The 24,207-nt window shown below is 44.9% G+C and overlaps 1 protein-coding gene across 1 annotated transcript in view; it reads right to left on the reverse strand.

The window, feature by feature from the left end:
- Positions 1-23,983, reverse strand: part of TBX21 (T-box transcription factor 21) — a 51,813-nt gene extending 27,830 nt beyond the window's left edge. Inside the window, exon 1 of the mRNA XM_053362029.1 lies at positions 22,802-23,983. Coding sequence (XP_053218004.1) covers positions 22,802-23,427 — 626 coding nt within the window. The 5' untranslated portion in view covers positions 23,428-23,983. The remainder of the gene's footprint in view (positions 1-22,801) is intronic.
- Between the last annotated feature and the right edge of the window lie 224 nt (positions 23,984-24,207).

The raw sequence follows: 24,207 nt of genomic DNA on the forward strand, positions 1-24,207 counted from the left end.
TCAATCATTCAGTAGCTGAACTGGGTTCCACACAGTCACAAAAACAAAACAAAAAAGAGCCACAACAACAAAAACGCAAAACAAATAGCAAAAACAGGCATAACTCAGCGTAACACTCGAAAAGGATATGTGGCACTCAAATCAGAAGCGTAACACTCAAAATGGATCACATTCGGCTTCCGAAAAAGTTCACAAATCGGAACACTTACTTCCGGGTTTGCAGTGTTTGGGTTCCAAGTTGTTTGAGTACCAAGGCGTTTGAGAATCAAGGTTCCACTGTAACTTTCTTATTTTTTAACTGCCTTGCGTGAGGCCAAGTAGGGATTTGAACGTGGGTCCGAGTCCCGTCCCCCCCATCCTGTCCTAGTCTGCCATACTAACCACTACACTGTGCTGGCTCATGCTCTAAGAGCTGTTTTAAAAAAAGGTTAGGTATATTTGTTCGCTCCCTGAACAATGGGCCATCATCCTGCCATTGCTACTGCAGATGTGCACAGTGATGTTGCCTCCAAATTGTCAAGTCAAGTCATGGTTCAGGAATGGGACCAGGCTTCCTGGGCAACAGAGCTGCTTCTGGGATGCTCCTGCATCTAATCATGGATTACATCTGGTGACTTCTTGAGCACATGCCCTAGTCCAGGCATAGGCAACCTTCGGCCCTCCAGATGTTTTGGACTACAATTCCCATCATCCCTGACCACTGGTCCTGTTAGCTAGGGATCATGGGAGTTGTAGGTCAAAACATCTGGAGGGCCTAAGGTTGCCTATGCCTGCTCTAGTCTTTATCCGCTATCAAACTCCCCAATTATTGCACATCCTCTGTAAGATACAAATGGAACTGAAAGGCGCTTTCAACACTTTGGGGAATATGGTGGGTACATTTTGCTATGTTCTGTCCACACGAATGGACCTGAGATAGCCTGTGGGAAGAAGGGACAAAATGTCTACATGGGCCATTTTTAAAAGTAACTTTTTTGTTTCCCAAACAGTTTTTTAAGATCAGTTTTTAAATCTGCATTATATCACTTTTTTTTTTAATCTAGGTGCTACTGCACAATTTCTTTAATAATTTTTAAAGGCAAAATAAAAAAATGTGTTTTGGCACTAATTAACAGATGGGGGAAATAAACACAATGCAAAAATGGTGCCAACAATAGGCCAGCTTGGTTCCCCGTCCCCCTAACTTAATGTTGAGCTTTGTGCTAAAATGCTTTTGAAGTTTTAAGTGCTATTGTGCAAGCTTTTTAAGAGAGGGGTGTGTTGTGTATAAAGGCGTTTTACAGCAAATTTTAAAAAAAGATCAATGGGGGACAAAATCATGCTAATAAATGGGTTTTGATAGGAAAGTTGCTGGGGAAGTTTTGCCAGAGTATAGATGCATATAGACTCTCATCACTGCACATGTCAATGCTATGTCTTTATGCCTTAAAAAAGACAGAAGAACAATTCTAAGGTGGTGGAGAATGCACTAGGTTTTGTTCTTTCTCATATAATTATTTTTGGAACTTCTGCAAAAATATTAAAGGAACATGGGGAAACACAGGAGGATAACAATTTGTTGACAGTAGTGTGTAGATGCCGCACTTGAAGGTTGTGGATGAAGTGTGGCTCCTCCAGTGTAAAGGTAAAAAGGAAAGGATCCCTGGACAGTTAAGTTCAGTCAAAGGTGACTATAGGGTTGCAGCACTCATCTCGCTTTCAGGCCGAGGGAGCCGGCATTTGTCCACAGACAGCTTTGACTAAACCGCTTCTGGTACAACGGAACACCTTGATGGAAACCAGAGCGCACGGAAACGCCGTTTACCTTCCCGCCACAGTGGTACCTATTTATCTACTTGCACTGGTGTGCTTTCGAACTGCTAGGTTGGCAGGAGCTGGGACAGAGCAACGGGAGCTCACCCCGTCACAGGGATTCAAACCACCGTCTTTCCGATCAGGAAACCCAAGAGGCTCAGTGGTTTAGACCACAGCGCCACCCGCGTCCCTCTCCAGTGAACACCCTGTGTGAAAACACCCTCTCCCTAATTGAGCTGAACACAGATGATTCCTCTCCTGTTTACCCTCACCTTGCCTCTCAAGTTTTGAAATTTGCTTTGTAAGCTCCTTGAGGCAGGGACCACAAGTTCCCCATCCCTGTGGTACAGCTTCCATCATGTCGGCTCCAGTCTCCCCTTCCTTTGTTTTTAAAAAGAATAAAGTTCCTCTCTCCTCTGGCACAGCCCTGTTAGCGAAGGGGACTCAAACCACACGGAGAAGCCCCGTTCCTCATCTTTCCCTCCAAAGGTTTGGAATTTTTTTTTGTCCACATTCAAAGGAGGCCACTTAAAGAACATGCGTGTTGACAGCTTCCCCCCAGGGACACAGCACTGGCACTGTGCACCAACAGGCCCTTGGAGAAAGGAAGGTTCAGTGGATAAAAAATTAACAGATATAAACACTCCCTGTGGGTGTGAGAAAGATGCAGCCAAGATTTGTGCAGAAGAGACATAATTTGAGTCTCAGAGAAGTGGCAGGCGGAAGGGCGGGGAGGAGAGGGAGACGCTTCAAGGAGGGCAACAGGGCAGCAAGCCCGCAACTGGCAACTTGCTCCGTGCTCATGGGGCAGCTTGGAAATGTATCGCGAGCCAGAAGCTTGCAGCTGATTTGCCCCATATATATATATATATATATATGAATGAAGATTTAAATCCCGCCTTTTCGGTACCATTGAGCACAGCTAAAGTCAATCAAAGCCAACCATAAAATACAATTATTAACAACAACAACAACAACAACGATTATAGAAACAGTGGAGGGCTCTCAAATTTCAGTGCCATGCAGTGCAATGCTAGATTTTGGCACCACTCGGCCTCTCACGTTCTGTTCCTCGGCCTTGTTGTGGCGCCCCCTGCAGCTACTGTAAAACCACCCCTGAGAGAAACAGAGACAAGTACAATGGATAAAATAGAGGTATTGGATAAAAACTTAGTCGTTAAACCAAACAGTGTCGTGTGGCGGTTAAGAATGTATGACATAAGACCAGGGAGAACAGGATTCAAATCCCCACTCAGCCATTGAGTGGCCAGTCACAGCCTCTCAGCTTAAATTTACCTCGAATGGTTGTTGTGGGGTTTACCGTATTTTTCTCTGTGTTGACGATGTTTTTTGCTTATTTGTTTTTTTAGTGCAAAAGAGGGGGTCGTCTTATACATGGGAAAATACGGTCCAGAGCTTCAGCTGCTCGTTCCGCTTCCAACATCTTCATGCCTTGCTTGACTCCAGTCCCTTCTTACTCTCCCTCTTGCTAGCTATCACTTGCTCACCTGCCCGCCCGCCCGCCCTGCCTTGCCTGCCTGCCTCCCTCAGCGGTGACGAATTTGGGTGATCTCGGGTGTTTAAAATACTGATTTCTTAATTTAGAGTTCAAAAAATAGTCATATACATGGGGTCGTCTTATAAACAGAAAAATATGGTATATGGTAAATACACAAGAAAAACATGGATGGGAAGAACCATGGAAAAAAAGGTGGGGGCGGAAAGGCAATGAATGAATTAATACTAAACACCTGCCTAAAAAGAAAGGGTTTTGCAATGCAAAAAAATATATACAAGGAGCGGGCAACTGAGCCTTTATTCAATAAAGAAAGCCTTTCTCTAGTCTCATGAGCCAAGCCTCCACCATAGTCAGGATGTAAGAATATTATATCTGTAAGACCGTAGGCTGTATGCAGGCTAGTATGGTATATCGTATTATACACATACCATTTGCATGAACTTAGAACATCCATTTGGATGTCTTTGAAATTGCATTAGTGTTGTGCTGTGTGCACAAGATACCTTGCCTGTATTGATGACAGTACCAACTGGTTTGCCTCGCCTGTCATCCCTCAGAGAACTCTGGGAACTGTTAAGTTTTGCTTCAGTATCACTGCAGCGGTTCTGCCCAGACTTTTCTGCAACCAGGAAATGGAATTAGAAAGAAAAAGAACCTTACCCTTAGACTCCAAGCGGATTAAGGTCATTGCATTTCATTGCCATGAGATGTGATGGCCACCAGCTTACATGACTTTTAAAATGTCATTCAGAGACTGTATTCAGAGGCCTTGTACCTCTGATTGCTTCAGTTGGGAGTTCCCCCTACAGTCCCATTTCCTGGGAAGATACACCAAGTTTTGTGATGGGCTGAGCATCATCCAGCTGCTCAGCCCCAATGATAAAAGGACATCAGAGGGAGGGGCTATCAGGGGAGACAGATGGGTGCAATACCCTGCCAGTTAATCAGTTCAGGTGTCTAGAAGTTTGTCCTACAGAGGAGCCCAAGTCGAAGATGAGGATGAAGGGTCAGTAAATGCACAAATAGCTTCCCCCACCTAAGAAACGCTTACAGCACTGGAACAGAAAGCAGCCCTGAGTGTTTACTAAACTCACACCTTATATAACCAAAGGATGTCCGTGTACATGTACAGTAAGAATTAGATGTCTGAATATTTGCAACAGACCATAAGCATGTGAATTGTCCCTTCTCAACAAGTTGGCTTTAAAGGACTGATAGTTTGGTACTGCCAACATCTCTGCAAGCAAGGTTGATTAATGTAGCCTAATGAAGGTACCTAAGTATCAGATTCCCTAATAGATGAATCACACAAAGCTTTTGGCGGCCAGGAATGAGCAAACAAATTGAGGAAGTAATCAGGAACTGTATGGCTTATACTGTACTTGTGAAAAATCCCAGAAAACATTTGCCACAAGCCCAACAGAATATCCTAACAGCCCATGGGGAAAATTAACTCTAGACATAAGGAGACCTTTAGATGTTGACCAGCCTGCAAAATAAGAGGTTTATCATCATGGTGGGGGACTATTATTCTAAATGTCCAGATGTTTCATTTTCTGGCAAACCACTACTGTATAAGCAACGTAAGTTGATTTGTCTGCAGTCTTTACCAGAGAAGGCCTTCCCAACGAATTAGTGACTGACAATGGGTGACAACTTACCTCATTTAAACTAGAACAATACTTCTACAGCAATTTTTAAAAATTACAAGGTTGTTCCATCCAAGAGAGAATTGCTAAGGGGAAAGAATGAACAGATTACTAAATGAGAATTTGTAACTGACCATTTCACAACAACCCTCAAAAGAGGCAATTCTCAAAACTCTGTTTGCTTAGTAGTTACCAAAAAGTTTAGTTTAGCTAAGACAAGCTAAGGGTATGTGTGCATGGTTTGTCTTCAGTTTTGGCAGTGAGAGAAGCATTGTGGTCACCTGAGGAAGTCCCTATTGTGTGAGTCAGCACTGGTGTAAGCTTGAGGAACATCCCAGTTACAAGGAGGAGGTAACACTCCAGCCTAATTAATTCCAGAAACAAGTACCACATCTGATGCAAGCAACACCTTCAGCATGGTTTCTGATCTCCTATTGAGTCCCCGGTTCAGTCGGCAAGCTCATCCCACCTTAATTAAATTAAGTAGCCTTTTTGCATTTCCTGAGAAGCCCGAGTATGCTGAATTCCCCTTTCGGCAAAAACAACAATACCTTGTTAAAATACTTTAATCAACAGAGAAGTCTCTTTCGGCTGGGCTTTCAACCTGTGGCATCATATCAAATTAATTCCATTCAGGATGTCTGAGGACCTCTCCACCTATGTATTTTGTTGTGCAATGTGTTACAATCTTATTTGCAAGCTTGGATCCTTTGTGGAAAAGCCTTTTCAGATTCAAGGTGAAGCTGTTTTGAGACATTTTCCTTATTACTGAATGCACCGGGCATCCCCAGTTGAGTTAAACTTTTCAACTAATTCCCCAAAATCAGGTGTGTGTTTTGTGAGTACACTTCGAGTATTCCTCAATTCCTGCATAGATGTATGCTAGCAAATGTGATATCATTACGTAACTACTCCCCACCCTGTTACATGAAAATCGCCTTTTGAATTGCTAAAAGGGTGGGAAGCAAACACCAAGCTTATCCAATGGCGAATCACAGGACTCATCAACTTTGTTGGACTGGTCATGTTGTGCGGATGTCTGATTATCATCTTCCAAAGCAACTACTCTATTCCGAATTTAAAAATTGAACGCATAATGCTGGTGGTCAACAAAAGAGGTTTAAAGACTGTCTCAAGGCAATTTTTTTAAAAATGTAGTATAAACACCAACAATTGGGAAACACTGGCCTGCAAGCGCTCCAGTTGGAGAACAGCCTTTACCAAAGGTGTCATGGGCTTTGAAGACACTCAAACTCAGGACGAAAGGGAGAAACGTGCTAAGAGGAAGGCACGCTTGGCAAATCCACACCATGATCAACTCCCGCCCGGAAACCAATGTTCCCACTGTGGAAGGACGGGTGGCCTCCACAGTCACTTACGGACTCATTGTTAAAACTGTGTTTATGGAAAACAATCTTACTCGGCTACCAGTGATAGCCAAAGAAGAAGATATTCCTAATGATTCAGGGGTAAGGTCAAGAAGAAACCACTCCAGCTTTGATCTCACAGATGAGGTTCAAGAAAGTGACAAGAAGCTCTCAGTAAATACAAGAAGATAGATGACCAATTGATTTTGTCTCTGGCAACCCAAATACTAGGGGAAAACTTCAGGATAAACAAAAAGATTATAAGTCTTTTAATGCCAATAAGACCTAGATCCCAATCCTGTTGTTATAAAAGGGAACAATGTGCTGCGTCCTGCAAGTTAATCACTTCTGTTGTCTGGAAGTTTGTCCTGAAGAGGAGCTGGTAGAAAAGGAGACAGCCTTAATGGAGAAAGGAAGGAAGGAATTTTCAATTAAAACTGCACCTGATGTCTTGTATTTATGAGGAAGCCAAAATACAAAGGCAGGAAATGCTGCCTGAATAATCCTGGTCCTGTGTGGACACCATGCAATTTCTGTTCCTGTACTAGTTTTTGAGAGTGAGCTTGTGTTTTGTTTTATTTCATATCAGTAACTGTTTGGATTCATTGGATTTTAAGGCTGTTGCTGCTGTTTCATGTTTGTTTTACTGGATGTCATTTGAGCTTATACGTTTCAATGACCAAATGTCACATCTAGTATTTTTCATAGACTAGTGACTCATGAATAAATTTCCAGTTGTTGGGGATGGAAAAGGAGAATAAAGTTATGAGCCTCCATAGCTGCTTTGACCAGAACCTAATGTCCAATGCAACTATAAAAACACACAGGTGTAGACTGTCTATTGATAAATACACTTTTGTTTGTTTGTTTGTTTGTTTGTTTGTTTATATCCCGCCTTTTCCAGATGGGACTGAATCCTTCCCCCCTTTTTTTGCCCTGGCCTTTGACATCTGAGGTGTATATTTTTAGGACCCACACTACTTTTGTAAGTTGTTTAAAAGTAGTATTTTAAATTGTTGCAACCTACCCTGAAACCTTGGGGACGCGGATGGCGCTGTGGGTGAAACCACAGAGCCTAGGGCTTGCCGATCAGAAGGTCGGCAGTTCGAATCCCCGCGATGGGGTGAGTTCCCGTTGCTCAGTCCCTGCTCCTGCCAACCTAGCAGTTCGAAAGCACGTCAAAGTGCAAGTAAGAGAAATAGGTAGGGGGAAGGTAAACAGCGTTTCCGTGCGCTGCTGTGGTTCGCCAGAAGCGGCTTAGTCATGCTGGCCACATGACCCAGAAGCTGTACGCCGGCTCCCTCGGCCAATAAAGCAAGATGAGCGCCGCGAACCCAGAGTCGGCCACGACTGGACCTAATGGTCTGGGGTCCCTTTACCTTACCCTGAAACCTTAGGGCGAAGGGCAAGTAATAAATTAAATTAAATTAAATTAAATTGTTGTTGTTATTGACAGCAAGCTATTGCTTTTCTTTCTTTCTTTCTTTCTTTCTTTCTTTCTTTCTTTCTTTCTTTCTTCATTCAGTATATCAACCCTTCCTAGGCAGTTTCCAAGTAACATCAAAACGCATTAATTAAATCACAATATCAAAATATAACAGATCATTGGCATCCTTCCCACAGGGCAGCTGATGGGAGATAACCCTGAGAGGGGAAGAGGATAGTCTCTCTCCCTCCCCCCCCCCCATCTCTCCTGAAATCCTACCCAGAAGGCAGCTGGTGGGAGATGGCCTTGCCAGGGTGTGAGGACGAGATAACCAGGCTGCAGCAGGGCTCTGACATCAGTTTTCAAACTTCCCACAACTCATCCTGCCAAGGACGTTCTTACCCAACACATGCCCATGTGGCAGAACTGGTGCTGCTACAGATGCTGCATGATACCTGTTCCACCTTTGTAAAAATTCAGTCGTTTGGTGTGGCAGTGCCTACACTGTGGGATTCCCTGTTTAGGGAAATTTAGGGTAGCCCTGTTTAGGGATTTTTAATGTTTGATGTTTTAGCATGTTTTTAATATTTTGTTGGGAGCTGCCCAGAGTGGCTGGAGAAACTCAGACAGATAGGTGGGGAATAATAATAATAATAACAACAATAGTAGTAGTAGTAGTTGTTGTTATATCCTGCTTATTGAGATAAAGCAGGTACCTTCAACTGTGCTCTTTTTGGCACCTGCTCATAATCTTGTTTAGACAAGTCCAGCCAAACTCTTAAGAAATTTTAAAATCTGTGTTAGTATTTCAACTTTTGTGTGTTTTTAAGCGTGGTTGTGAGACCCCCCCCCCCCGATTTTCCTGTTTTATCTTCTGTAAACCGCTTTGAGGTTTGTTTGCTCTTTCAACCAAGTGGTGCATAAATTTTATGAACTGAACAAACAAACGTCTGCCGTGGACCTCCTGTGAAGAGGATTATGGGGCATATTTTCTAAGACACACTCTTGTTTCCCATGCACCAGGCCTCTTGGCCACCGTTGCTGCCCTGTGTGAACTGAGGCCAGAGAAAGACCCACCCACAGTGGCGTAGCATTGGTTGTCAGCACCCGGGGCAAGGCAAGTAATTTGCGCCCCCTAACACGTGGATTTGCGCCCCCTAACCCTAACCCCCAGATGTTGTGCCCGGTGCGGCCGGCCCCCCCTGCACCCCCCACGCTACGCCACTGCCCACCCATCATATTCCCCTTGCCTACACAACGCTGAAGAAGAGAAGTAGTGGATAGACAAGCTGTATTTCAGGGAAGCGCAGTCCTTTGAGGAATCCCTAACAGGATTTGGAGGAGCACAGGCGTTCAGCAAAACCATTGCCAGCTCCTTGAGGAAGAGATGCTGTCATTGCATTGTGCCAGTTTCTTACCACGTTTGCCCTTTTCATCTTGGCCCAAAGTCACAGTCACACACACACACACACACACACACACACACACACACAGGCTGTGGGGAGGCCTAGGCATGACTAGGCTGCTGTCCCATCTCTTCGTTGTCACCGCTTGCCTGTTCAGACAGGTGAGCAGGCAATGGCAGCCAGGAGGTGGCACACCAGGGTCAGGATACACACACACACACACACACACACACACACACACATAGTGGCATGGGCCTCACAGACAGCCCCGCAATGCTGACCCCCCCCCATGGCACCCTTGTCTAGAACACAGTTTGACAACCTACAAACTAAATACCCAGCCGGTTATATGATATAATAATGGCAAAGACTAAAACCAATACAAAAATGTATCTGGTATGGAAGGAGTCACGCTTCTCCCCAGTTGCTCTCCCCAGCAATTGCTCATAGCTGCTCAAGGAAGCCCTTTCACACACCTTTAGGAACAGTGAAATCCCATTTTACAATTTGATCATTTTGTCCATTTCCGCCTCCCTTAGCAAAAGCCTATGTGAGCCACTGGACATGGTGAAACATGGTGGACATCTGAAATAAATTTGGTCAATAAATATACCGGTGCCGATCACAGAAATTCCAGTGGAAGGTATATTTTGCCTACCTGGTGAGTGACACCAAAAGCGGTTTTTAAAAAAAGTGAACCATAGATAAAGGTACCCCTGACCGTTAGGTCCAATCGCGGACGACTCTGGGGTTGTGTGCTCATCTCGCTCTATAGGCCGAGGGAGCCGGCGTTTGTCAGCAGACAGCTTTCAGGTCATGTGGCCAGCATGACTAAGCTGCTTCTGGCGAACCAGAGCAGTGCACGGAAACACTGTTTACCTTCCTGCCAGAGTGGTACCTATTTATCTACTTGAACTTTGACATGCTTTCAAACTGCTAGGTGGGCAGGAGCTGGGACCGAACAACAGGAGCTCACCCAGTCATGGGGATTCGAACCACTGACCTTCTGGTCGGCAAGTCCTAGGCTCAGTGGTTTAGACCACAGCACCACCCGCGTGAACCTTATCAGACACTAAAAACACAGAGGGATAGACATTTAAAGCACATTCAGTATGCATTTAAAACATAGGACTTCCCTCAAAAAATTCTGGGAAGTGTAGTATGTTAAGGGTGATGGGAATTGTGGCTCTGTGAGGGAAGAAACCACATTTAGAATCAGAATTGTAGAGTTGGAGGGGACCACAAAGGTCATCTAGTTCAACCCAGGCAGAGGGCCTTCTCGGTAGTGGCGCCTGCCCTGTGGAACACCCTCCCATCAGATGTCAAGGAAATAAACAACTACCTAACTTTTAGAAAACAACTCAAGACAGCCCTTTTTAGGGAAGTTTCTAATGTTTGATGTTTTATCATGTTTTTAATATTCTATTGGGAGCCGCCCTTAGTCGCTGGGAAAACCCAGCCAGATGGGCAGGGTATAAATAATAAATTTATTACTATGGTGATGGTTATAATTAACCCCCTGCAATGCAAGAATCTTCTGCGCAACATGGGGCTTGCACCTAGACCCAGAGACCCTGAGATTAAGAGTCTCATGCTCTACTGACTGAGCTATGCCAGAGGAAAGTCGTGGCTTATGAATACTGCATGGCTCTTCCCAGATACAACACAGCTCTTCCTTCTTGGAACTGAAGGTTCCCTCCTCAACAGCCAATCCATTGTTTTATTTTAATGCCTTATTTTAATGTTTCTATCGCACCTTTCCCTCAAGGAACTCAGGACGGCATGCAGTTCTCCTCCCCCATTTTATCCTTACAGAAACCCTGTGAGGTGGGACAGGCTGAGAGACTGACTAGGCCCAAGGCCACCTTGCGAACTTGATGTCTGAGTGCGGATTCGAACCCTGATCTCCCACTGGGATCCCAAGAAAAAGAGGGAAAGTTTGGAGCGGCGCACGTGGAAGTTTTGCTTCGGAACTGGCTGCGGACCATTTTATGTCAGCGCAATTTCAGAATAGAATTATTCTCTTGTGTTGGTATCTCTTTCCTTCCCCCTTCCTTCCCCTGATGGTGGTGGCGTGTCGCTGAAGCGCCGGGAGCACAAGGTGGACGGGGTTTCTTTTTCTCCAGATTGCAAACCCTTGAAGGGTGTTCAGGAAATGAAGCGGCTTTAATGCATTTAGACTTTCAACACATTAGGAGCGGCTTGGTTACAGCATCAAAGTGACACTCTCTGTCTGGGGCTTGAGAGAAAGGAGAACAAGGAAGGATGAGAGAGAAAGAGAAAGCAGTAAGCAAGGGGGAGAGATGAAGAGGCCGCCTTGTAAACAGTGTGAGAAAGAAACAAAGAGGAGTGTGTGTGTGTGTGTGTGTGTGTGTGTGTGTGTGTGTAAGAGATAAAGGGGAAAGGTGGCATTTCACAGGCAAAAGCTGCCCACTACACCCACTGTCTGCCATTCATAAATATTGTTTGGTATTTTTTTTGCACTTGAGAATAGGATTCCATGGAGAGTACAAGAAGTCATTTACGTCGGACTAGATTATAGTCGTTCCTCAGAAGTCGAACGGAATCTGTTCCGGAAGTCCGGTCAACTTCCAAAACGTTCAGAAACCCAAGGTGTTGCTTCCGATTGGCAGCAGGAAGCTCCTGCAGCCAATCGGAACCTGAAGAACCCGCATCGGACATTCGGGTTCCAAAGAACTTTCGCAAACCAGAACACTCGCTTCCGCGTCTGCGGCGTTCGGGAGCCAAAACGTTCGACTTGCAAGGCGTTTGACTTCCGAGGTACAACTGTACCTTTGAGGTCCCTTCGTCCTCCGTGGTTCTGTTATTCAAAGTGTTCCTGGTTAGAAGAGAGGGTGTGTGCATGTGTAAGAAAGAAAGCCAAAGAAACAGAACCAAGAACCAGATCAGAACTGCCTTGCTGGATCACACAAGAAACTCATTTTAGCCCTGCATCCTGTTCCCAATACAATGGTAAGGTAAAGGTAAAGGGACCCCTGACCATTAGGTTAAGTCGTGGCCGACTCTGGGGTTGCAGCGCTCATCTCACTTTATTGGCTGAGGGAGCCGGCGTACAGCTTCTGGGTCATGTGGCCAGCATGACTAAGCCGCTTCTGGCGAAACCAGAGCAGCGCACGGAAACACTGTTTACCTTCCCGCCGGAGCGGTACCTATTTCTCTACTTGCACTTTGACGTGCTTTTGAACTGCTAGGTTGGCAGGAGCAGGGACCGAGCAACAGGAGCTCACTCCGTCGCGGGGATTCGAACCACCGACCTTCTGATCGGCAAGTCCTAGGCTCAGATACAAGGGATGGTGCTGTCAGATAAAGTGTTGGAAGTAAAAGCCAGCTGCTTGCCCAGTCAATATCTGTATGGGGAATCAAGAATTGCAGCGTCTTGTTCACCTTAGCACAGTGATGGCCAAACTTGCCCCGCCATCTGTTTTTTGGACTACAACTCCCATCATCCCTAGCTAACAGGACCAGTGGTCAGGGATGATGGGAACTGTAGTCCCAAAGCAGGTGGAGGGCAGAGTTGGCCATCACTGCTAGCAGCAAAAAAGGCATTGGCTTGGTGATTTGCTCCCACCTAATCACGTCTTGCTTTCTGCCATGCTGGCAATGGGGAAAGATATATTGATTTCATAAAATTTATATACTGTGCAACTGTAAGGGGGGGGGGAATCCCCAAAGCCGGTGACAAAAAGAACAAAGCAATGAAATTATAAGCAAAACAATTATTTTAAACATTCAAAAATACTTCAAATCAATGGCAGGCTAAAAAGCGGGTAAAAACACAGGCCAACACTGAGGGTATCTTGTCAAAAGACCTTCTCAAACTGGGAGATTCCCTTCTTGTGATGATGCCCACAAGGGAGAAGGCAAGCCATTTATTTCTCTCAAAGCCTCTAAAGTGGCCCTGAGGACAATCTTTAAAAACTAATCTAACCATAATATGGTTCCCTATGTTTCTAAATTTTGAGGGATAGCAAAAGAAGCAGAATGAAGAAAGAATTAAAAATCCGACTTACACTTTAGATGAAGAAAGTCTCTTCATTGCGCCGGAAAACATCTTGGCTTTCTCACAAACTAACTGTAGCTCCTCAAACTAACTATCCTCAAATAGTTGCTCTTCCCAAAGTCCTCAGCCAAGTCACTCAGCAGGGGGGCGGGTCACAATGGAGGACATGACACCATGACTTTAGCTACCCTGCTTAACAATGGGCATGGCTCCCCTTAATATTCATTTTTTTTAAAATATATATTTTAGTGGGTTAAGCGGTTTTATTTAATTTATTTTTTAAAAGTTCAAGACCCCTTTTCATGCAGCTCAGTGATTTTCTGGAAAGGACAGGAATCGCCACACAAACACATTTTCAATATGGTGGGGTTACCAAAGGAAAACACTTCTGGCCTAGACTATGGTTGCTGTTTCTCACTTAATAGTTAAAAATAACCCCTCTCAACACCCTGTAGTAATCTGTCCAGTATTAAGATGGCAAGACTTCACCCTTAGACCTCCTCATCCCCATTTCTGCCCAGTGTGTTCTGCCAATAAACAGCTTTCCTTAGGCTGCAAGGAAGTGAAATGTTATGAGTTTGTGGGTGTCATGAGTTTGTGATTAAGCAAATGGCTTTGTTTCAAAGAGACCCAAGATTCTGGAGCAGGAGGTCATGCAAGTTCAGTTCTTTGTATGTGCCCAGCAAAAGATGTTTTATCACGTTTTTAATATTCTGTTGGAACCGCCCAGAGTTGCTAGGGAAACCCAGCCAGATGGGCAGGGTATAAATAATGATAATTTATTATTTTTTTAAAAAAACCACAGGCCAACATACTACAGATCTGGATAGGATTGTCTATACAAAAATGGTTCTAGCACGGGCCGAAAAGAGTACAGTGGTACCTCGGGTTAAGTACTTAATTCGTTCCGGAGGTCTGTTCTTAACCTGAAACTGTTCTTAACCTGAAGCACCACTTTAGCTAATGGGGCCTCCTGCTGCCACCGCACTGCCGGAACACAATTTCTGTTCTCATCCTGAAGCAAAGTTCTTAATCTGAAGCATTATTTCTGGGTTAGCGGAGTGTGTAACCTGAAGCGTATGTAACCTGAAGCGTATGTAACCCGAGGTACCACTGTACAGTGAAGGTGTCTCCTGATCTCAATCAGCAGGGAGTTCCAAAGTGCAGGTGCTGCCACAGTAAAAGATTCATTTCCTACAAATGCGGAACAAGTGTTATGTGGCAATTGTTCTAACGGTGTGCCAGTTCTGATATGAGAGAGGGAGACACTCAAGTCATTTGAGAAGGGATGTGGCATGATGTCATGGAAGGCACTCATTAATGGAAATAACTCAGCAATGTTTAACAATGGAATTGGTGTCGTTTTACCAGCCCGTTTCATTTCTTAAAATTTCCTTTCCTTCCCCATAATATCAGCTTGAGGAAACCATAAATCAAGAAACCATAAAGTTTCAGAATGGTTATTACTGTACTGCACATGCGCACTCTTTGAAAAATTAAGTATTTTTAAAAACTGCTTAATCAATGTGAAAGGCTGCATTTTGCATTTTCTGCAGAAGCAGAAAAGCTGGCAGAGCTAATGGGCAACCAAGGTTAAGACTGCAATTCTATACATGCTTTCATGGGCATAAGGCCCAGTGAACTAAGAGAGTCTTACATCTGAGTAGATGTGAATATATACCTTCCAACATTTCTCTGATGAAAAAAGGGACATCCTCTTCAATAATAATAACATTTATTATTTATCCCCCGCCCATCTCACTGGGTTGCCCCAGCCACTCTGCACGGCTTCCAACATATATAAAAATATAATAAACCATTTTAAAACTTCTCTATACAGGGTTTCCTCCATATGTCTTCTAAAGGTTGTATAATTACTTATCCCCTTAGGCTCGGGGGTCACATAACTCCATGCTCTCCTGCATTTCCCCATAGAAAACAGGGACATCCTACCATACCCTCCAACATTTCTCTGATGAAAATAGGGACGTGCTAAGGAAAAGCGGGATATTTGGGGATCAAACCAGAAACCGGGACAGCTTCTGTAAATCCGGGACTGTCCCTAGAAAATAGGGACACTGGGAGGGTCTGCCTTCAACAAATACAGAAGATCAGCTGCCCTCTATATCAAAAAACTTGTTAAAATGATGATTTGTAACTGGCCTCATGCCTATAGTTTTGAGAAAGGCAGCTAAGAAACGTAAACAAGCAAACAGACAATAATACGATGGTGATTTAAATGTCACACATAGCCCAAATTATTTTCACCAAATTATTAGGTGAAAGAGGGAGTGCTTAACTTTCTTTCTTTCTCTTTCTTTCTTTCTTTCTTTCTTTCTTTCTTTCTTTCTTTCTTTCTCCATCTTCACACTTCTCAAGCCCAGCACCTACCATTAGACAGAATGAGACAGGCATCCGAAGCAACAGATGTTCTGTGTCATGAAAGGCCAGCAAACTGTTAGTTACTCAATTTTCTATTATTCTATTTTTACTGGCAGGGAGGCGGGGAGGTAATTCTGTGATTTCCTGCCTCAGGTGCCAAAATATATCGACTGGCCTTGGGGATACTGCTCTGCACCTTGACTGGGCAGGGAGGCTTTCGGTGGCAGCCCCTTCTACGGCAACAAAATGTCTTACGGGCCGTACCTGCCAAAACTTTCTGTCCATCGTGGAGAGATTAGACTCCAAGAAGGTTTGTACATTTGATTAAAAAAAAATTATAACCCCCTACTTCATTACAATGGGATATCAGGGCCAACTAGAATCATAACTATTTTAAAATACATTTTATAAACCTAAAATACTATGCAATAAAAGAGCAGACAAAAATGGGGTTGGATCAACTCTCGGGGGTAATACTCACAAAACTACTCAGGAGTGGAAGTTAAAACAAATTACCGTCTTAGAAATTAGGTGGGATTAAAATATGCATCTCAAGTGTCAACGTGGTTTAACTATATCAATAGTGGTTTTATCACTAGGTCTTCCCAGGGAATTCTGGGAACTGGAGTTCTGTGAGACGAATTGGGGGGGTGGTGTCTCCTAACAGCTCTCAGCACCACTGACAAACTATAACTTCCATAATTATTTGGGGGGAAGCCATGCCTCTTTAAAGTGGTACCACAGTTTTAAATCATATGGTGTGAATTTGGCCTCAGTCACAGATGCCCCACATCACGTCTCTCTTTGCCCTCAATGAAAAAGTAAACCTGTGTCTGGACTATACCACTTCAGACTTCAAAGGTGGGGTCTAACCTCAAAACGTTCACTTCACATACAAATGTAGCCTATCAGGGAGAAGAGTTCTAGTCATACATTCTCCTAAATATGCTAGATTTCTATATGCAGGTAATTTTGGCATTATATGTGCGTTTGTCGTGTGAGCTCTCCACCTGGAGCCTGAAAATGCGTCACTTACAATTCTACCATTCTATGATTCTATATCAGGGTTTCCCAAAATTGGGTCTCCAGTTGTTTTTGGACTACAGTTCCCATCATCCCTGACCACTGGTCCTGCTAGCTAGGGATGATGGGAGTTGTAGTCCAAAAACAGCTGAAGACCCCCCCCCCAAGTTTGGGAAACCTTGTTCTATACTGTCCTGATTTACCACCTCAGTTACAATAGGCCTAAGACTGCAAGTTCGCTGGGACCAGGGACCTACCTATTTTTGCTGTATGTAATAATAATAAATAATAATAAAAATAATTTTTTATTTGTACCCCACCCATCTGGCTGGGTTTCCCCAGCCACTCTGGGTGGCTTCCAACAAAGATTACATGCATGTAAAGCACAATATATTTATCGAAACAACCACAAGGAATAATTAAAAAAAACAGTTTTTACATTTTGCACTTGGGTGGATACAGAAGACGAGCATGCACCTTTCACCAAGGAAGCACCTCTGTGAATTATTTGGGGGGGGGCATGTTATTTAAAAACTTTTGGAAGCAACAGATCAAAAAGGACAGTGCCTGAATTTCTGATTATTTTTAAAGGGACACATTTCGACTTTTACGTTTTCCTGCCCTTCAGTCTTTGTGCATTTGTGAATGCCGTTTGCACCGTCCCAGTACAAAATGTGAAGTGTGAGTCAGCCCTACATCTCAAAACTTGAATCTTGTTAGCCCTTTGCTCAACCGAACTCAGCTTCCATGTGATCCTACTGCACAGAGTGTGGCTTTAAAAGGCCCGACTTCAGTAGGCTGGAAGAGGAGGAAAGGATTTTGGTGTCTGCCGCAGCCTCTGTGGCTGTGACCCATATCATCTACTGCCTGGGGACCTTGCCTATCTATGAACCTTCGCAGCCTTTCAAGTCTTTTTTTCCTAATTCCCCCCCCCCCGAAAGCAATCCCTTCCACAAACAGGGGTGTGAGTGGGTGTCTGTGGACAGCTCAGTGGAAGGGTGGAAAGAACAGCTCTTCTCTGCACACACACCCTGCCTGCAAACCGCCCCCCACCCCCGGCCAGGTTGCAACAGGGGGAAACTCTGGCGATTATGTTTGTATGGCGCTGCCCCCCTCCCTCCACTACAGAGCTGGTGCCTGGGGATTTCCAACTTGGTTGAAAATGCCTAATCACCTTACCAGCATATCCACAGATATACTGAAAAGAGGAAAGTGGAAAATAAAAGGAGGTGGGGGGGGGGAGTTGTGGAGCCACAATGGTGGTTAATAAAGAGGATTTGCAGACCTGACAGTGAACAGCCTGGGGGAGAAATGAGGAAAGGTGAGAGATTATAAAAGAGTGTGTGTGTGTGTGTGTGTGTGTGTGTGTGTGTGTGTTTCTGCTTAATTTCTAGGAAAAGGGCACATCAACACTGAGAAGCCCTTCACTCCAAACCTTGAAATGTGTGACCTCTGTAGTTAATCAGCATGGATAGAAGCGAGCTCTAAAAAGGCACCTTATTCTTGCCTTTTTACATCCATAGATTAAGACATTGAAAACCAAGGTCGAGGAGACAAATTAGTTTGGTTTCCCATTTCCACGTGAACCTGCCTAACGCGCCCTTTCTGAACCAGTTTGCAAACAGAAAAGCAACGATCCTTCATAGAGCTTGCTTCTCCAAATCTTTTTTTCTGATCAAATTTTTTTTAAAAAAAAATGTGAACTTTAGGGGAAAGAAGGCACAGAAATGTGCATGAAAATACACCTCACTTAAAAAAAGAAAATAAGTCACAAACTGTTGCAGAAACTAAACTGAAATTAAGACTGGGGAAATGAGAAATGCAGAGAAATCAAAATTGACAGATTCAGCCATCCCTGTTGAAAACAGATGCAAAGTTTGAACTCTAGAACAAATCAAGTTAATTTCTCCCCTGCCCTCTCTGTGTGTAACTGAGCACAGAGAAAATTGTCACAAACACACTAATTTCCTTTATTAACAATATCTGTATCTCCTTCTTTGTACCATCAGAGAGGCTCATGAGAGCTAAATTTTTACCACTGTTCTGTCTGCATCTTGCAAAGCCAGATGGTGTATTCACACATGACATTCAGTTTGCCCTTTGCATTTCCTAGCTCTGAAATGGGGATGGGGCTCTCTTAAGATCCATATTGGCTAGTAGCACACATTTATCCTGGTTTTAAAAGGGCTCTCTTGCATGGATAAATCAGTGCCCACAAACACCATAAGAGTCGTTATATTTTTCATGCCAAGTGAGGAAAACAGAAGTCTGAAAGATGCAAACTAGGATTTGATGACTTATAGACCTGGGCCAACTCTGCCCACTCACATACCAACCCTCTCTGTCTTTTCATGCTTGCTTGAAATATCTGCATGCCACATAAGATACACTGAGCTCTTTGGATGAAGGGCAGGCTATAAACCTCACAACAGAGGCAGATTTAGGGGAGCGCCACCGGTTCACCTGCACTGGGAGGAGAGCCAAGAGGGCACCACAACAGTGACTTAGAGGTGGCAGGTTGGTTAGTTGGTGCACAATTTTTGCACTGTATAATTTTGAAAACCCAAAGTCCCCCACTGCACCTAGGGATCAGTTTACTTGCAAGGTTGCTTTACCTCATATATGCCTACTTAATCACTTCAATCTGTGGAACTGGCACTGTTACAGGTGCCAGATAATACTAGTTCTGCATTTGCAAGAAATTAATCTTTGGAACTCCCTGTGCATCGACATCAGGAAGGCACCTTCAATGTACTGTTTTTGGTGCCCACTGAAAGCATTTTTGTTCAGGCAGACGAGCCTATCTAGACATGTGTTCCAATCTGGTTTTTTAGTTTATTACCGATTTTACTTTTTTGAATATTTTAAATAGGTGTTATTAATGACACAGGTGGCGCTGTGGGTTAAACCACAGAGCCTAGGACTTGCCGATCAGAAGGTCGGCGGTTCGAATCCCTGCGACGGGGTGAGCTCCCGTTGTTCGGTCCCTGCTCCTGCCAACCTAGCAGTTCAAAAGCATGTCAAAGTGCAAGTAGATAAATAGGTACCGCTCCTGCGGGAAGGTAAACGGCGTTTCCGTGCGCTGCTCTGGTTCGCCAGAAGTGGCTTAGTCATGCTGGCCACATGACCCGGAAGCTGTACGCCGGCTCCTTCGGCCAATAAAGCGAGATGAGTGCCGCAACCCCAGAGTCGGTCATGACTGGACCTAATGGTCAGGGGTCCCTTTACCTTTACATTTAATGGCTTTAGACTTATAATTCTAAGTGTTTTGTTCTTTTCTTAAAACCATTTTTAGGTTTTATTACCATCAAATGGTATATAAATCATGAGAAATAAAAATAAATGAATAAATAACTTGAACAAATTGCACACAGCAATGGGCAACCTAGTCTCTTTTTTCCTTCTCTTCAGATTAGGCCGGGGATGGGTAACTGGCAGACTATAGTCCAGATGGGTCCACATCATGCCTCTGTCAAATTTGTAGTCAAGTTTCCACTTTCAGAACAAAAGCTTTCCTTCCAAGCTGTAGACAACAGACATTCAATATTCTAACGTTACATTTCTTCTTTAGATTTTGTATGTAATATGTACAGTGGTACCTCGGGTTAAAAACTTAATTCCTTCTGTTCTTAACCTGAGGTACCGCTTTAGCTAATGGGGCCTCCCGCTGCCGTGAGATTTCTGTTCTCATCCTGAAGCAAAGTTCTTAACCCGAGGTACTATTTCTGGAAGTGTCTGTAACCCGAGGTACCACTGTATATATAGGCCTCTATTTACAATGCTGTGCCTGACCTCAGTGGAAAAGGGATGCTGTCCTGGCCTGACAACACTTTTAAAGGGGCTTGGTCATTCATAAGCGTATCAGTTTCAGGAGTAAAATTTGTTAGTGTGCACACATGTGTCCAGTGCAGGTTGTATGGAAAATTAAGTTGCCTCTAAAAAGACAGGCACTAACCATCTCTGGCCTAGCATGTTTTCATAAGCGGCACTAGAAACCTATTTTGAGAACCCTATCAAAATAGAGCTGTCAACCCATTAAAGAATTTTCAATCGATTAATCACCTGCCTTATAGCTCATTTACAGAGTGAGTCTGTACATGTATACTCAGACATAAGCCTCACAGAGTTAAATGGAACTTACTCTCAGGTGTGTGTGTGTACAATCCTATGCACATCTAATTGAATCTCATGAGGACTTACTTCTGAGTAGGCACAGGATTGCATAAACTGATTATATTTATGTCCATATTACCAGGCTCTCATTTAAAAAAAAAAAAGAACATTGAAGGAAGTGCAGGGTAGCTCAAAATTAAAAAAAAACAAGTTACTATATTGTTAATATTATAATTCCCCCTTATGGTAACATACCAGAGCCAAAACAGCCTTACAAATAAATACATCAACAAATGTAGCTTTAAGACTTAACCACACCCTTGAAATTGGCCTCCATTTTTGTTAAAAGGGAGAAATAACACCTGAAAGGGAGAGAAGTCCGTAACTCAGACTTAACTTATCTATCTGAATCGACTACCTTAAAAACCTTGGTGAATTAACCTACCAGTTAATCTAATAAAAAATTGCATCCTGATGTTGGAGGACTAGAAAGCACAAGAAAGTCATTTAAAACAAAGACACAAGCTCAACCCTGAATGTATATTCCAAGTGATGCAGCTTTTGCATTCATTTTTTAGAGGGGAGGGTTTTTTGGTACTGATGGGGAAGGATCTACAAAGTTTTGCTTGTGTATCGTTGTTGTTTAAAGGCCTAAAACATGAAAGGAGAACTAGATTCAGCAGAGAACTAAATTTTCATTGAACTAGAACCTACTCTTCCTTTTTCAGGTCCCTTTTACACCATTTAAAAATAATTCCAAAACACACTATGCCAACAACTGCTGTGCCTCAGCCATATTCTCCAAACATATTGCAAAGTTTAAGTAGCGGCGTTTAAAGTCAAAGCTGGCTCTACCATTAGGCAGAGGGAGGCGGATGCCTCAGTTAGTAGATGCTGAAGTGCAGAGAAAAGCCACAGTGAGTTGCCTGGAGATATGAAATGTGTAATATAGCACGTAGCCTCCTTTCTTCAGGCACAAGGAGAACAGTGTCCCATCCTCACTAGTGTTAAAGAGTCAGTTACCAGTCAGGTAGGTTTCGAGGGCCGCTGCCATCTTGCAAAATATCTTAGCTCAGCCCTGTCACAGCACTGAGGTACAACTGCTTCTTCACAAATTTGGACGCAAATGCAATCCCAGCAGCCCAGCCACACTTTTGGCCTTCTGTTGTTGTTTTTTTGCTCTTACCTCTTATGCGGGACAACCAGCTCCAATGTTATTAAGAGACGAAGCTCACTTTCCCTTCACAGCCTTCACACCCACGACTCGCATACTCCATGCTGCCCCTCAGCCATGTGAACGTGAGCGGGAAAGAAGGCCGAGGGCTTCCCGTCACACCACTAAGAAACACGGGTTTCCCATTCGCACGTTAGGAATAAGACATTCCAGAGCGGGGCCTGTGACAGTCAGCGGGTACGTTTAAGGTACACCCCCCCAATCACAAAGAATCCTGGGAACTGTAGTTCATTAAGAGTGCTGGGGATTGTAGCTCTGATGCTTGGGGAACCTGGCAAATTTAACGAACAGGTGAACTGCGTTTTAACCGGCTTTTGGTTTTCGATTAATTTGTTCCATTGCTGCTTTATGCTGTAGTTTCGTGCGCGCGCGCGCTTTTGTGAGCCACCCAAAGAACTCTTCTTATGCGGCTGGAGTATAAAAGTAAGAAATAAAAAGAAAACAATGCGCGTTCCTCGAGCGTACCTCCTCCAGCCGCGCGCCCGTGGGCGCTTCTCTCTCCCTCCCTGGCAAGACTTTAGGGTTGTTTATGTCCTCCGCGGCGCAGTCCAAAAGCCAACAGCCGGTCTCCCAGCGGACATGTTTGCCCCAATTACGCGCCTGACCCGGGAATATTCCCTGCCGGGCCCACCCTTGCCAACCTCCCCAAGATCCTCTTCCCGGCGCGCTCCAGAAGTTCTTAGCGCGCAGCGGGATCCCTGGGCGCTTCCCACCTCTCCTTCCATTGGGATCCCGCTTCGATCCCCCAGATCCGCACATTCCTTCTCTCTTTCTCTCCACTGAAATCCCTGCCTCTCGCTTCCCGCCGGCCAGCCCACCCCGCGCCACCTCGTGCGCCCTCCGGGCCGATCGCGCGTTGCTGCTCACCTGCCCTGTTTCGTGATGATCATTTCCGTCTGGTGCTTGTGGAACTTGGCCCAGAGAGGATAGTTGTTGAGCACGACCTGGATCTTCCCGGAGACTTGGTAGCCCGGAACTTGGTAGAGAGGCCCGCGCGGGAACATGTGCTGGACGGCGGCCGAGTAGCAGCCTTCTCCCCCGGGCGCGCTGGGATACAGGTCCCCGGCGCTTGGGTAGATCTCGGCCGCGGACACCGAGAAGCCGGGATTCCCCGCAGGGGCAGCCGAAGGAGGAGCAGGAACCGGGGGAGGAGGAGGCGGAGGTCTGTAAGAGGAGCAGTTGTTCACGGCCGGCCCTAGAAACCTGCCCGATGGGGCCGGGCTGCTCACCCCAAAGCCGCCTCCTCCTCCCTGCACCATCTGTGCGCCGTAGGTCAGCCCTAAGTTGCAGCCGCCTTCTTGCATGTGGGGCTCCGGGTAGTAGAAGCGCTCCTGCGGGACACCGATCTTCAGCTCGGCGGGGTCTTTGGTCGCCGCTCCCTGGAGGTCTGGCGGCTCCTTGGCGAAACTTTGGCTCTCTGCCCCGTTCAGCATGGTGAGGGCAGCGGCGGTCGGGTTGGCGCTTCCTCCGGCGAGGGAATCCAAAGCGCCCATTGAAGAAAGGCTGACGGGGTGGGGTGGGGGAGAGCGGGAGGGAGTTGGCAGCAGAGGAAAAAAGAGGAGGAGGGCTGAGGAGGAGGAGGAAGGTAGGTAGGTAAGTAAGTAGGGAAGGGGGGAAAAGTCCCGAGGGTTGGCTTGAAACCCTCAAAGGCTCATCGTGGCTGGGAAAGGGAACACCCAGTGGTGTCCCCTACCCGAGACCAGCCTAGTCCGCTTTATCTACAGCAATCTGGTCCGTTTCCTTACTTGGCGGAACGAGGCTGCTCAGTTTCGCTCCTCATCCTTCTTTAGCAGCCGAGCTTTCTCCTGCATCGCAAAACATCGCCAGAAGTTTGGGTTGTTGTTTATATATTCGCCAGATCCGGAAGCTGATGGGTCAAGATCACAGCTGCTTAACTCCGGGTTTCTGCTCTACTTTTTCTTTCCTAAGGATCTCAAGAGGGGGGTTATTTTTCCCCCTTTCTACTTTATTCTCTTCTTTGCTACTCTGCCCAGCCCATCCTCGCCGCCTCCGAAAACTGCTCTCTCGACCTGCCTCCTATTAAAAGAACAGCGTTCGAGCTCTCGTGTCGGCTTCGCTTCCATTGGCTGAGCGGAGTTTCCAAGACACGCCCACCTCCGCTGCTCCTTCCCCTTCAATTCTGCAAGCTTCGCTCCAATGAATTAAGAAGACAGGTTCTCCCAAAGTGATCTCATCATCATCATTATTATTATTATTATTATTATTATTATTATTATTATTATTATTATTATTTATTTCCAACATGCCAGTTC

Source organism: Podarcis raffonei, chromosome 13 (genome assembly GCF_027172205.1).
Source record: "Podarcis raffonei isolate rPodRaf1 chromosome 13, rPodRaf1.pri, whole genome shotgun sequence".
NCBI classification, from domain to species: Eukaryota; Metazoa; Chordata; class Lepidosauria; order Squamata; family Lacertidae; genus Podarcis; species Podarcis raffonei.